General features: G+C 43.3%; 1 protein-coding gene and 1 long non-coding RNA gene across 3 annotated transcripts; one reads left to right on the top strand and one right to left on the bottom strand.

Moving 5' to 3' along the window:
• Positions 1–1,525: 1,525 nt before the first annotated feature.
• On the bottom strand, positions 1,526–7,311 carry nup50 (nucleoporin 50). 2 transcript variants are annotated; one of them, XM_026326845.2, is made up of 8 exons: positions 7,125–7,311; positions 6,130–6,204; positions 5,884–5,967; positions 5,575–5,767; positions 4,108–4,755; positions 3,673–3,757; positions 3,167–3,285; positions 1,526–2,469 (listed from the first exon to the last, which is right to left on the bottom strand). In XM_026326845.2, exons 2-8 carry the CDS (start codon positions 6,196–6,198, stop codon positions 2,270–2,272), a joined length of 1,398 nt encoding a protein of 465 aa, XP_026182630.1. In that variant the 5' UTR covers positions 6,199–6,204; positions 7,125–7,311; the 3' UTR covers positions 1,526–2,269. The 2 variants fall into 2 exon arrangements, with proteins under 2 accessions (XP_026182630.1, XP_026182628.1); XM_026326843.2 differs by having other exon boundaries at positions 6,130–6,209; positions 7,125–7,310.
• Positions 2,921–9,174, top strand: LOC113142076 (uncharacterized). The gene is made up of 4 exons (XR_003296908.2): positions 2,921–3,115; positions 3,225–3,319; positions 5,578–5,778; positions 7,766–9,174. It is a non-coding gene; the product is annotated as an uncharacterized LOC113142076 (long non-coding RNA).
• The last annotated feature ends 5,563 nt before the right edge of the window (positions 9,175–14,737 follow it).

The raw sequence follows: 14,737 nt of genomic DNA, 5'->3' as shown, positions 1-14,737 counted from the left end.
ACACACGAACAGCAGGTCTGATGGAAACAGCAGGACCGTAAGTTCTGGGATGTGGACACAGCTTCAGTGATTAGAAAAAACTGAGAAACCCCCATAAAGTTCTGTAGTTTTAGTTTGCGGAGCGTTTTTTTTCTGTTCAAATGTTTTTTTTTAATTCTAATCCATCACAACCAACCTGTGGACGGACGCAACCCCGACCCGACAGCAGTCGCACTGTGTGATGATTGGCGCTGTAGTCGACATCTTCCTGCTTTTCAACTAAAAGAAAAAAACTCAGCTTTGACTTTTTACTGGTTTTAGGTTCAAAACTGAAACTCACAAACTGGAAGTGACTTGAAAAACTGCTGAAACTGATTTTTAAAGGGAAAATCTATACAAACAGGAGGTGAACTGATTGGGTCCACATGTGGACAGATGTGGCTGTTTCTGGCTTGTCTCTGTGCTCCTGAAGCCTTAAGTCTGACTGTAACTTTGTTTCTTCTGCTGTGGCAGTCAGCAGCTCCCGCTCTGTGTGCACTAACTCCAGAATCTGGACTCTTCAATCTACTGTCTGTACAACGTCCAAAGCCAGACAGGAAGCCGTCATGATCAAATTCAGTCCAGTGTTTTTCTCCGAGTCGTATTTAATTAGAACTTTCCCACAGCTCAGTTTCAGTTGGAGCTGCTCGTCTCCTCAGTGTTTTTGATGATGTAGTTTATCGATTCTCCAGCTGAATGTATCAGTAACAGAGACTGACCAACGCCGATCGAGCCGAGCGACAGGTTGCACTGTAAAATGCTTCTAGCACCTTTCTGAAAGCTTTTTGTTGACGTGTTCTCACCCACTTTAACACTTTTCACAGCTTTTGTACATGGACAGTAAATGTGCATGTTCTCACTTCTGTTGCTTCTGTTCCACACTGCACATTTTCCTGATTTATTCAAATACACATTAGCACAAAAACTGGTGCTTCTTGGTTTTTTCTTGGGTCACTTTCACCTGAAGATAACACTTAGCAGCTTCTGTTCCATGAGACATGCTGCTGCATCTTCTGCGCTGTGGTCACCAGGGGGACTTGGACATAATCCCTCTGGGCTTTTCATTTTAGCTGCACTGCCACTATGATACGTGCACATTACAGGAAACAGCTGCTGTTTGTGTTTGTGCTGCATCAGTGAATGTGTTGTAGTTACTGTAACGTGCGTGAGCTGAACCTGGTTTAATGTTCAACTGAGCATCCGAACCACTTTCATCACCGTTCGTCCACTAGTGGAGACGTTTCAGACCGGACAGGCCGACATTTACTGCACCTGCATCGTCTCAAAACCTGTTGTCCTTCATCTTTTCATCTCGATTAAACTCAAACTCTTATCTGGACTGATGTGTCCCCTATTCATAAAGGGGATGAGCTGCATGTGGAGTGAATGTTTCTCTGTCCAATGAAGAGTCTGTTCCCAGCCCTGCAATGTTCAGTCAGGTTTCCAAACACAAAGAATGAGGAGTGACACTTCACACAGCTGAGAGCAAAGACAAAACACAAGCAGCCGCGTTCGATTGTTTCCTTTTATTATTCCCCAGTAAACGTCTTTACAAATGTTCTCAGACAGCGCGCCTCACGTCAGGCTGAACTGAAGGCCACACAAAGGACACTTGGAAAACAACAGAGTCCGTGTTTACAGAGAAAGTGATTAAAACAAAAACTGGTCTGTTTCACACCGCTCTCAGACGCTCATTCACACCAGGTTCAATCGGTGAGAGGACAAATCCTGCCCGCACAATAAATAGTTTCCAGAGTAAAAAACACTGAGCCGACACAAGCTCCAAGACGTTCGGCAAAAACTTAACTGTCACTGTGACTAATTTGTAAAACCAAATCGACTGGTCCTCTGTTTGGAGCTTTGTCCAAAAAAACCTCAGTGGTACAGACCGTAGATGTCGCACAACAAATATTCATCTGGATTCACACGTTCAGTCTTTCGACGACCAAATTAAAACAGTAAAACTCAAAAGACAGATTGACAAGAAAACAGCAGCGCAGAACCAGAGGGAATGTAGCCAAGTCCAAGAGCGACGACGCCAACGTGCGCCTGAGGTTTTTCACTTACAACTCAATGTTTCACAGTATGGCGCCTAGTCGATAGTGATGAAACAGCTGATTTACCAGGATCAGTTGGGTACAGGCGTGGGCGTGTGCGTGCGTGTGTGTGTGTGTGTGTGGGGGGGAGTGTGTGGATAAAACTGGCAGGGGGTCGGAGGACGCCCACATGAAGTCTGCTGAAAGCTCAGGGTTCAGCCTTTCTTCTCCTCCAGTATTTTGTGGAGCTCGTCGGCGTCCTCAGAGGTTTTGACCCGGATGAGAAGGGGGACGGGGGTGCTGGGGTTTTTGTCGTCGACCGGCGGGTTGGGGACGCAAATCACCATCACGTTGTTCTTACCGACCCGAGAGCACGGCATGGACGCCTGCACGATGATGTTGAGCAGGATGTTTCCTGTATTAATACATGAGACTTCTGTTAGAACAATCAGTCCTAATGAATGAATCTGTACAAACTTTACAACTGTAGAGTCACCGCTGATGGAAATGTTTGTGTCATCTTGTAATGTTGAAAGTATTTACAGCTGATATTTGTCACCTTCAGCTCACTAATTCTGTTTTCTGCTTCAAGTCTTGACCTGCATGTTGCAGCTGGCAGATGATCATGGTCAGTGAGTGACGTTCTGCTGCCGTGTGTCTGTTTGAGCAGCAGGTGGCGCTGTTTAACTACTGGTTTCAGTTTGTGAGCTCAAACACAGAAACGTTGCTGTTCCCTGTTTGGCCTCTGGTCTTTCCCAGTGTCAGGCTGGGATGAAAAATGTCTGCACCTCTCACCAAAAATTCAGATTTTATAATGTGAGTCTTTGCTGCTTTTTAGTTTTTACTGTGAGAAAATCAACATTAAATGTTTTTTACCATTTTCTTGCTTTTTAAATAGGTTAGTAAAAACAGTTTAATTTATGGCTTAAAAAAAGAATCTGATGTGACCTTATGGTGGATTTACTGTTTCCCCATTTCCTCCTCTTCTGTGAAAACACTGAACTCAACGTCCTGCACCTCAGATTCTGAGGCACCAACGTGTCAGTTTCTTCCTTAAACCAGTAAGTTGTGGTTCATTTTATGTGTGTGGTTTTTTTTTTGTTTTTTTTTACCCAGGTTGGTGTCTGCACGAATGATCATCTGAGTTTTCCCCTCCTCTGTTTGTTTCAGGTGCAGAGTTCCCACTCCTTTGTCTTTGAACTCCGAGTCCTTCTTGTAGAACAGTTTACACCTGGAGGCGACAAAAACAGGCATCAAGCTAACAGGTACAAAAGCTTCACACCTACTGACGAGCTGTTTTTAGCTAAATCGGACAAACATCAGTGTTCACAGGACTTACAGTACTCTGAGGGCTAAAACTCATGTTTTCTAAATGGAGTCTGGTAAAACTCATTTTCTGTTTTCTTGGTTTGTAATTAAAACCACAGCTATTTATAACGTGTGAGGTTCACAGAGTGTCAGAGTACCGTCCCAGGGTTTGTTGGTTCTCTGGTTTTGTACTGTGGTTTCTGCCTGCTTTTGAATTGGTGCTGAGCGAGACACAAACACTGCACCTGTACGCTGCGCTGTCACATGACGTTCAACATTTAACATGTGGGGAATAAAGAGTCAGACGTACTTCTTCGAGTAGAAAGCATCGTCCTCTTTCACCTCTTTGACCTCAGGTTTGGGCGGCTCCTCTGACTCTTCATCTCCGTTCTCGTCTACAACACAACAACAAATCACCAGAGATGAAAAAGGTCAAAGACAAATCTGTCAAATGTTTTTCATACTAAAAATAATTTCAAAATATAAGAATCAAACAGATTAAAAATGTACAGTCAATCTAAATCAGCCATTTTATTATTGCAATAATTATTTCTAACTTATATAATAATCTATAATATTTATCATTTATTACTATTTTACAAGTAACCTAAAGGAAATAAAAGCCCAAAACTTGCAGGTTCCAACTTCTTAAAAGTGAAGTGTCTGTTCTTTAAGAATTTAAATATCAGATATGAGTCTTTGCTTCTGGACTTTTGCGGTCAGATGAATTCTGCTGGCCGTGTACCTGCAGGCTGAGCAGCCTCGCCTTTCGTCCCACTGAAGGACAGCTGAGCAGACCCAGGAGCTCCAAACAGGGAGGTCTGACCGGAGGAGGTGCTGGATGAGGAGGAGAAGGAAAAGCTGGGGGTCGTCGTTTTGGATCCTAAGGAGCCGAGAACCGAGCTGTCCACCTTCTGCCCGAAGTTAAACGTGACGCCGGCGGGGATGGACGCAGCAGCTGAGTTTTCTGTCGTATTTTTACCAAAGGAGAACAATGCGGGGGAGGGAGCCGGAGCCGCCGAGCTGCTGCTGGAGGAGGACGATGAAGGAGGAGGGGTGGCTGTGGTGGGAAGCATCCCTCCCTTCTTCTTCTCCTCCAAGCTTCCATCAGCCGGAGCGGTGGCTCCGGCTCCGTACTGCCGCTCGATGCTGGCCAGGTGGCGCTCATAATCCCTGAAGATGGGGTTGAGATCACACAGAGGGTTGTCGTTCACGTGCTTGGTGATCCAGTCCCGCACGGAGCAGTTGAGCGCTGTGAGCTGCCGGCTGTACTCCTTGTTGCTGCTGCTGCTGGAGCCGGAGCTTTGAGTCGGGCTCGGGGCGGAGCCGTTGGTCTGCTTGGTGCTGACGTCAGCGGTGGGTTTGGTGGAGGTGGGGCCATTGAACATTAGACCTGAGATGATGAAGGCAGAAACGTTAGTGTCACCACAGCTGGATGAAGGAGAGGAAGAGAAGCAAGGAGGCTGAGCGACCCCTCCACCTCCTGCCCTGCAGACACAGACACACACACACACACACACACACACACACACACACACACACACGATCCATTACTCCCCCTAACACAGCAAGACCCCCAACAATAGAGCAGGTCTTCATGTGTAAGTCAGAGCAGAATATTAAAACCACATGAACCAGCTTACAGAGCAGTGCACCAGCAAAGCCCCCCCCCAACACACACACACACACACACACACACACACACACACACACACACACACACACACACACACACACACACACACACACACACACACACACACACACACACACACACACACACACACACACACACACACACACACACACACACACACAAGATTATGTTGCCTGGATAAAATGAAAACAGTAGAAATGAGGCTGACTGTGCACAGTGGGATTGTTTTTCCTGCCTTCACCATGAATTTAGTTTTTCCAAACTCTGCATTCGAACGAGAACTAAAATATGTTTGTGTGCACAAAACCGTTAACATCAACACAAACTGTCCGATTCCGGTTTAGGACCTGAGCTGTGTTCACAGAGCTGGACTTTAAGGCCTGGTTGTCTGACCCTGCTGTGGCAGCTCTGCAGACGCCTCCACTGAGGCTAAACAAAGTCCAGGTGCTGTGCTCACTGTGCCCCCAGGAAACAGCTGGTGGTGGTGATGATGATGATGATGATGATGTTACTGTGTGTTTGTGTGTGTTTGAGTGTACACTGTGCTCTCCTCACCAGGGGCAGCGGAGGACGTTACAGGAGAGGAAAAACCTCCAAAGGAAGGCGTGATGCTGTTTCCGTCGGTCAGGCCTCCAAGGCCTTTAAAGCCTCCACCGTTCCCAAAGCCAGAAAACCCTGCTGGAATCGAACCTCCACCCGTGGTCAGAGAAAACCCTTTGAAACCTTTGAAGGCTCCTCCACTTTCACCCTGAAACACAGGTACACGTTCAGAAACAAGACACTCTGGCTGCTGCAGATTCTCAGCATCAGTGTTTAAATAACCCGAACAGATAAAGGCTGATGGGGGGACATTTCTGGTTGTACCTCAGATCCAACATTTCGGCGTTTGGCCTTTTTAATCGCTCGGTTCTTCAGCACATCTTCACTTGCAACTGAAAAGGTTCCCGCCTGATGGAGGAAACATTTTGCTTATTATTCTGAAGGTGGTTCAACAACATCTTTCACTCATCAACATGTGCCCTTCATAAAATGTAACTTCAAAATAAGAGACCCCTAATTTCCACTGGGTAGTTTGTTTCAGCTGTGTTTTTACCAGTTAGGTAGACTCACCTCCTCTCCCTCGTCCTCCTGATCCCAGTTCCTGTCCGTTAACTCTTTATCTGCAATCCTCTTCGCCATTCCTACCTGCTCTGAACACACACACACACACACACACACACACACATTTATCTAAATAACTCAGCAGCCACATCAGTAAATATTCACCACAAGAGTCTTCAGATTATACAAAGCTCCACTCCAGTTTAAGGAGCCACGGATTCACATTGATCAGCTCAAAGTTAATGAAAGTTTCTAGTCACCAATGAGCTGCTGAACAGGGTCAGAGCCAGAACACTGAGCCAGCACCTCAATTATTCTACCAGGCAGTTTGGACGTTTTATCCACAAATCAATTGATCACCAGAGAAAACGATCAGCACAATCAGCGATAGTGAAACTAATCAATAGCTACAGTCCATACAGGAAGTACCAGACCCCCAAATAATGAAAACCTACAAACCAAAGTAATAATTTGCACCACATTGTAATATGTCCTAAAATACCGATCGGTGATCAATAACTTTACAATGGTAGCTAATGTAATACTCAACGTGTTGTGCCCGCCCTGCTAACAGGAAACGTTGGGCACCGGTGTGTAAAATGAACCCACCGGGATAATACGGTCTGTTAACGCGCCGATCTGACGGTTTATGTCCACGTGTATATTTTCCAATCGACTCGATCGATCGATCCGAACGTGTCGTGAAGAAGTTCGGTCAATACGTTACTTAACTGGGTTCACGTTAGCGCGTATCTGCCGGTTAGCAACCGTCAGACCGGCCCGGTCAGACCGACAGTGAAACCGTCCACGTTACGTATAGTTACGGGGGTAGACGGTCCCGCTCACGTGTCCAGCAGGTATTTACCACCTGTGCTCAGGCCGTTAACCGGTGAGCTCGCGGCACGTAAACGTTACCGGGCCGCGGCTAACAGCTAACGGCTAACTCACGTTAGCTCCTCATACGCAGCGATCTGAACGTTTGGTTTAACACAAACTTAACGAACCTTTTCTGGGATATAAAGTCCGAGTTCTGCCTCTCCCTGATTCTCCTGCAGCTCCAGGTAACACGGGCCGTTTGCAAACGGAAGCTAACACCTGCACAGGTAAAACCGCTGTGTTTCGATCGCGCTGCTCTCACGCCGCCATTTTACACAGCGGCACATCCGCATGGATTCGCCGCGTCGCACCTTTAGCGCATGCGCAGCAAACCTCTAGCCTGGGAGTTGTAGTCCATACCTAGTCTTTTCTTTTTTTTTTTTTAAGGCGATAATTTTAAATAAATAGTAATTTTAAATGTCTACACTTTACAAAAATAAAGCCTTTATAACGACAGGACAGAAAGAACCTTTAGATATAAATTATATTGTTATATATTATTAATATAATGTTTTCTGTTTTCTCTCTCACCCTCAGAGTTACAGTGAGTAAAGAGAAATAAAGATTAAACCAAAGTAAAATCAGAAAAAGTGGAACAATTTGAGCAGAAAATGCCAAATATCAATCAGTGCACCTGCTTGGAGGAAATGAGCTCTGCTGCACTTGTGCTGCTTTGGTTTAACCTGCACTCACAGTTTCCCCTGAGCTAAATACGGATCTTAGGATGTCACAGCTAATCCAATTCAGTTTTTTCTTCATCTTTCTGCAGTTCTGTGTGTTTCAGAGCTGAGACTCGAGGGACTGGGGGTAAAATGGTGCCGAGTTGGGCAGCAGATGGCTCTTCTCCAAGCTTTCAGGATCCCGGCCGGCTTTGCCAAATAGGAACAGGTGCTGGAGAAAGTAGGAAGTGAGCTGTGGGCCCTAGCGGCAGCAGGAGACCCTTGACCAGCTGGCGAAGAGAAAATGGAAAGACTTGGCAGCAGAAAAGAGAAAACCTGTATAATGTAGAAGGAACAGGCCAGGGAACATGCGAGGCTGAGAAAAGGCAGGCGTTCTTTAAAGCCTTTTAAACAGAACACTGAGTGAGAGGAGATTTGGCCACAGGTTTAAATTGATTTCAGCAGTTTATTTTACAATACTAGATAATTTTCATATGGAGGAAGTTCCAGAAAGTACAAACCAGCCACGTCATAAGAGAAGAACACATGGTTGGCAAACAAGAAATCCATATTAAGTAATATTGATGATATCAACACAAGGTAAATCATCTCACTGTGTTTAGTGTTTGTCAACAATGAATTCAATCACTGCAAAGAAGAATCTGTGTCTCTGAATCTCAGTCAATCCTTTTGAACAGATTTGTCTGATTTCTAAGCAGGTTTCCTCCTGAACATGTGAACGTCGCCATCAGAGGCTGTTGGAACAGGAGCAGCTCCTTCCTGCTGTGCCGAGTCAGTTTCAGTGTGTTGACAAGCTGCTCAGTATGGGGGACCCCTCTCAGCGGGGGCCCTCTGAGTCGGCCCGGCCCTGAGAGCTCAGTGGGGCTGGTTTGTATGGGCCCGTGCTTGAGAGCTGTGAGCAGGATCAAAGCTGGCGTCTCCCCAGAGAGAGGTGATAAACTACTGATCACCGGCCGTGAAGCAATGTTGAACATCAGACAAGGCTTCCAGAGACGGCACAGAGGCCAGACCTAAAATTAATACAGACTGGAGTTCTCACTGTATAGGGGTTTCAGTGGATACATACTGAAGTGGGGCCTCGTTTTCATTCAGACACTCATGTAATTCATATTTTTATTCACCCATTCATTCATTTTCTCATTTACTAACTTTTTTCATTCATATCTAGCTTCTTTAATTTATTAATCACTTATTTATTCACTGCCCTGACTCATGTTCTTCTCATTAGACTTCATTTTTTTAAGTCATTCACCTTTTCATTCAATTAATAAATTCATCCATTCATTGGCTAGACCACCATTCCGAACCCTGACCCCTGACCTTCCCCCTTTTGCTTCAACAAACTACTTTTAATTAATTATGTTTTAATAGACTGTACTGTGTACTGTAACTACAATATTTAATTGGTACTTAATGATTTTGTCATTTCATCCCCAAATTATTGGCCAAGTTTCCATTCACTGTAAATTAAAGATAATTTGCTGCTATAATAAATATAATACAGGTCAAATCAATAAAATCTCAAATATTTCCTGTTCTGTTGTATACCTGTCTGATTGAAGCATTTAAAGACAAAATGTATTGTGGCTGTTTGTAGAAAAAACTGCATAAATATGAGCCAGGACAGCTCAGCTCTTAATGAAACCATCTTGTAGTTGCAAACCTGCCACTGGATTCCTGCCTGGAATTAATTATTATATTTGATTAAATCATTAAGGTCTTGCTATCATTTTATTTCATGCATGCAGTATTTCATGGAGCTCCTCTCTAATTGCCCCGTTCAGCAGACAGACCTTCGTGTCAATTAGGCTTTTGCAAATGGAGCTATAATTAGGTTGAATTAATTGACTGGCTGTGTGGACAGCAATTAATACAGTGACAAATTAAAAGGAGGCAGAACTAATGGTCCCCTGATGTGACCCAAAATGCTGTCTCCAGTTTAAAACTTTTCTCATATTGTATTTCATTTTAGTTTTAGGACAAAAGGCTGTTTTTTAAACTGGACTTCTGTATGGACTCTGAGGTTTTATGTGTTATTGCCTTCTAGTGGCTGAGAAAGGTACTAAAGTGAATACAACACAAATCTACCAGCTTTTGAAGCTGGTTATGTTTAGGGAGTTCATCAGGGTGAAGAGGAGGAACATCCTCATCTGGTCATCATCTAGACCCGACTGAAGACCCGACTGAGAGACGCCACAGGAAGCAGGACCTGCGGCCCTGGAGAGCATCATCAGGGAAGATATGAAGACTTCAGGTAGTACTACAAAACATTTTATGCAAAATATTAAATATGGTCCTTTTTTTAAATACCATGTTTTCATTTTGAACCTCCTGTGTGTTTAAAAGAACTACATCTCCCACACATGCCTGTACCCAGTGCTGGAAGAATACTTCAAGTACATTTGGATGCTCGTCCTTTTGGACTTTTACTGCAGTAAAAGTTAAAATACCACAGTGTAAAAGTACTCTGTTTTAAGTAAAAGTCCTACATTCAAAGTGTTACTGCAGTAAAAGTCCAAAAGTACGAGCATCCAAATGTACTTGAAGTATCCAAAGTAAAAGTACTCATTGTGCAGAATGGCCCATTCCACATGAATCTGATATTATTGGATTCTAATTATTGATGGTTATTGTGTTGATCACTTTAATGTTGGAGCTGATGTTAACTACCTTATATACTTCTAATTTGAAGTACTTTATGTACCGCTGGGTAGCTGACGTTGACTACCTTATATACTTCTAATTTGAAGTACTTTATATACCGCTGGGTAGCTGACGTTGACTACCTTATATACTTCTAATTTGAAGTACTTTATATACCGCCGGGTAGCTGATGTTAACTACCTTATATACTTCTAATTTGAAGTACTTTATATACCGCCGGGTAGCTGACGTTAACTACCTTATATACTTCTATTTTGAAGTACTTTATATACCGCCGGGTAGCTGACGTTAACTACCTTATATACTTCTAATTTGAAGTACTTTATATACCGCCGGGTAGCTGACGTTAACTACCTTATATACTTCTAATTTGAAGTACTTTATATACCGCTGGGTAGCTGACGTTAACTACCTTATATACTTCTATTTTGAAGTACTTTATATACTACAGCAGGTAAAAGTACAAGCTTTAGCTCGGACATGTATTGAAGTTACACTAACATGCACGCGCACGGTCGTTGACCCGCGCTGACCTTGAGGAAGGCGGCCAACATGGCGGCAGAGATGTTTTTTGTTGTTCGTCGATAAACAGATTTGTTTGTGTTCCCACAGTATCAGGTATGAAACAACAACAAAACAAAACAGTTTGACTTTAACAAAGTCAATAAATAAAGTTACCGGGAGCTGCAGCGGCTCCGTGTCCAGCGTCGCTAACGTTAGCTTACCGCTATTAGCAACGAGCTAACGCTAACTGAGTTGGTTTTGTGGAAGATAATGAAAAGTACAACACTGACACGTGTTTGTCCTGCAGGAGACACAGGAGGACAATGAGGACAATGAGGAGGAGACGGCCACAGGAGGACACGGTCAGGAGCCTCGAGGTGAGTACAAACAGCCAGATGCTGGCCTGCTAACATTTATCCTGTGAAGCCAATGTTTTCTTGTTCAGTATTATTAGTTTAATACAGCAGTGATTGGAGTGTTTAGTTCTAGTGCTGTGTAGCTAATGGTAGAGCTAAAGGTGAACAGAGAGCTCAGGTAAGATCCAGGTGTCTTAGGCATCACAGCCACCTGAGTGAGGCCTGTATGAAGAAAAGCCTGATTTGTGTTTGAGCCATGTTGTGTCCCTCTTCTTATTGTTAAAGTGACACACAGCTCCAGTTCCTCCCAAATGAAAATCACATTCATTCAGTAAAAGGTCAAATCATGGCCATGCGAGGTGGCTGAGGCCTGGAGCTCCTCAGGCCTGGAGCTCCTCCGTGGCTGGCTGTTCCCAAAACCCTTGGTATCACCTTGTTATGTGGCAGGTGGGGGTAATGTTTGTACCTGCAGCATCTCAGATAATGAAATGTTTGAACTGGAGACGACTGCAGCTTAGCTTTAGTTTTGTAACCAGGACATTTACACGATGTTTGGATTTGCACTGCAGAAAATGCCGTTAGAGGCAAAACATTAAATACGTTTTTATTTATATTTAATTTTCATATTTATAAAATCTCATCTTCATAGTCTCCCCTGACCTGATTTTTTTTTTTTTCACTCCATTTTAATTCACTTTTTTACATGTGAATGAAATAGACGCACTGTGTCAATGTGCTAAATATAAAACACATTTATTATGAGTTGTATAGTCTTTGCAGGTTGCTCTGGCTTTGCCTCTGGCTCTGCAGACTTTAATGTGTTTTCTTCCTGTGTTATCAGTGAAAACACATGAGAGCAGGTTGCAAAAGTTCTCAGCAGGTCGAAATGTATTTGTTGTGATTAATGTCCAGGGTGATGAAGTGCATGCTGGGATACCCCCCAACGCAGTGACGGCAGAGAGAAATAGGCAGGCTAAACAATGCATGATGAAATATTTCTTTTTAGAGAGCAGCATCCTGTGTTTACCCATCAGTCGTGTGCAGTACAGATGCTGCAGCTCTATGAATTGAGTCTTTGATGTTTCACTGCTGGATGCTGCATTACCAGCAGGCTGCCTGATGGTTTTTGGGAGTTCGTCCTCCCCGCTGCTCCGGATCAGAGCTCCTAACAGCCTGTGAAGCTGATCCTCCACCTGGGGAAATATCCATCTGATAAATGAATTTGCCCGTCAGACTCTTTAAAGCCGTCTGATTACAAACTGTCTGTTTGGTTTAATATGAAGTGGCTTGGCAAACACTAAAGGGAGTTTAGAACAATCAGGATGAGATGATTGAATTATACTGATTAATAATTCATTCCTATTAAATCCTCAAACTTAGAACAAGTGAGAGGATGTTGCAGAAGAGCCGCATCTTTACCCCTGAGGATTATGGGAGTTTTTAGTTGCATTTTGAAGGAATTTGATGTTGTCAGGGTGTCATTATAACACTGCTAACAGCGTGTAGCACAACACGAAACCCCTCTAATAGTAATATGATTTCATTGTACAAGACTTATTAACAATCTTGTTTAAAACCCACAGTCTAATAGCAAAGCCCCTCCAGACATGCTTTAAAATATAAAGAACTCTTTGTTGAATAATAGTTTGGGCCTAATATTGTTCTTTCCTACATAAATATTTATTATTATTGTAAAAAGAAAATTGCATCTCCTCCTTCAGCCTTATGGAAAAATGCTAAATCTATGAATATAGAAACAGTTTATTTCCAAAGTTTAACGTCTGGACACAAGAGGTCTCCTGCTTCTCTAAAAAGTCTGCTCAGTGTTTGTGCCAGTGACAAACTGTGTGATGCAAACTGGTTATGTCACAAAACCCTGCAGTTGTGTCCAGGTGTTAAACTGAGATTTAAGTTGAGCACAAAGACTTTTCTCCTTCAGAAGATGAATGTGTAGCCAACTGCATGTGAATTGTTCTGCACAGAAAGCTTAAAGAACTGAGAGAAGGAATAATAACAAAAACCTGGTTTAGACTGGAGGGAAACCTTCCTCCATACACACCATTTAGTCCATTCCAGAAAGATAATGTGAAAATGTGGGTTTATTTAAGCAGCTCTCATTAGCATTTTTCATTTTCTGTGAAAGTGCACATGTAAATATTAGCTTTTGGAGCATCTGGAGGACAGTCAGTTCATTTTTAACTTGTAGAAATCTAATAACTGGCTGCTAAATGATTGTTTACATGAGAGAAGTTGGTCTTTGTAGCTACTTAAATGAAATGTACAAAACAATGCGAGTAAAAATGTGAGATATCCTTCAGTGCTGGCTGCCTTCTCCCTGCTACAGTGCCTGTTTCTGGCACACAAAAACACAGTGAATCATTATGTCAGTGTATTATCTCCACATGACAATTTCCAGTTGAACAATACATTTTTCTCCCATTCACTACAGCAGAATAGCAGCACAAATACAATTCACTCAATGGAAGTGTTGTTTCTTTGTGCTTCATGCTGCGGAATTGCTCGGTTCTCTGCTCGGCTGGTAGCCAACGCCGGCCACTCACAGGAAAACTGTGTTTATTTATTATTAGTGAAGTCAAAGAAGCTCTGAGTGAGAGAACTGGGTCACAGCCTCAGCAGAGCAATACTTAATTCAGAGAAGTTGGTGTTTTTTGGAAAGAGCAGCAGTTGACTGTGCTGCCTTTGTTGTTAGTCTGAATGAGATGCTGTTTATCAGCAGGTACCACTTCAGTACTCGCTTTAATACCACACTGTCACAAAGCAGGAGCAGTTAATGTCTCAAGGAGATGTTGTAGTATATTGAGACCTTTTTTTTTTATTGTGCTTTTTGCCTTCCAGACATCCAGTGGCTTCCATTTTCCATTTTTAGGACACTGGTCAGGATACAAGTTGAGGCTAAAGTCCATCAACAGTTTTGTGTTAAGATATGTGAATTTTTCAAAGTGCATTGTTGAGCCAAATTATCAGTTCATGTCTAAGTGGAATTACTCAGCAAACAGAAAGTGACAACAGAGACACAACCACAAGCACAAACAGTCATTCTGTTTCTCTTTCAGTCTGGGGGCGTTACTGTGGAAGGTGTTGTGGGGCCATTGACATGTCTGTGCCCAGGGGCCTGTTGTTTCATTATCAGTCCATGACTGCAGTATCCGGACTAATAACAGGCTGTGTGTTTGTAGGTAGGGGAATGCAGTGTTTTTCTGCTCTGATCTCTGCTGCCAGCTGTCTGACTACACTTGGCTGACATTTATGTCAACCTCTCATAAGCCCAAAGACACAATCCTTACAAATGTCAGCGTATCTTTTCATCAGCAGTGAAGGATATGTTCTTGGCTCCTGTGCCGTCTGCATGGTGCAGCCACGCAGTTTTCCAACCATCCATTTGGAAGACTGAATAAAGCTGTCAGAGCACCACTCCGGTGATGGAGTGTCTCTGCTGATATTAGGCCACATTTAACTGTCAGCCTGCTGCTGCTGTTTGTACCGCACATGTTCATGTTAAAGTCAAAAACACACAAA

The sequence above is a fragment of the Mastacembelus armatus genome, chromosome 23, assembly GCF_900324485.2.
Source record: "Mastacembelus armatus chromosome 23, fMasArm1.2, whole genome shotgun sequence".
Lineage (NCBI taxonomy): Eukaryota > Metazoa > Chordata > Actinopteri > Synbranchiformes > Mastacembelidae > Mastacembelus > Mastacembelus armatus.
This window is presented reverse-complemented; position numbering and strand designations above follow the sequence as displayed.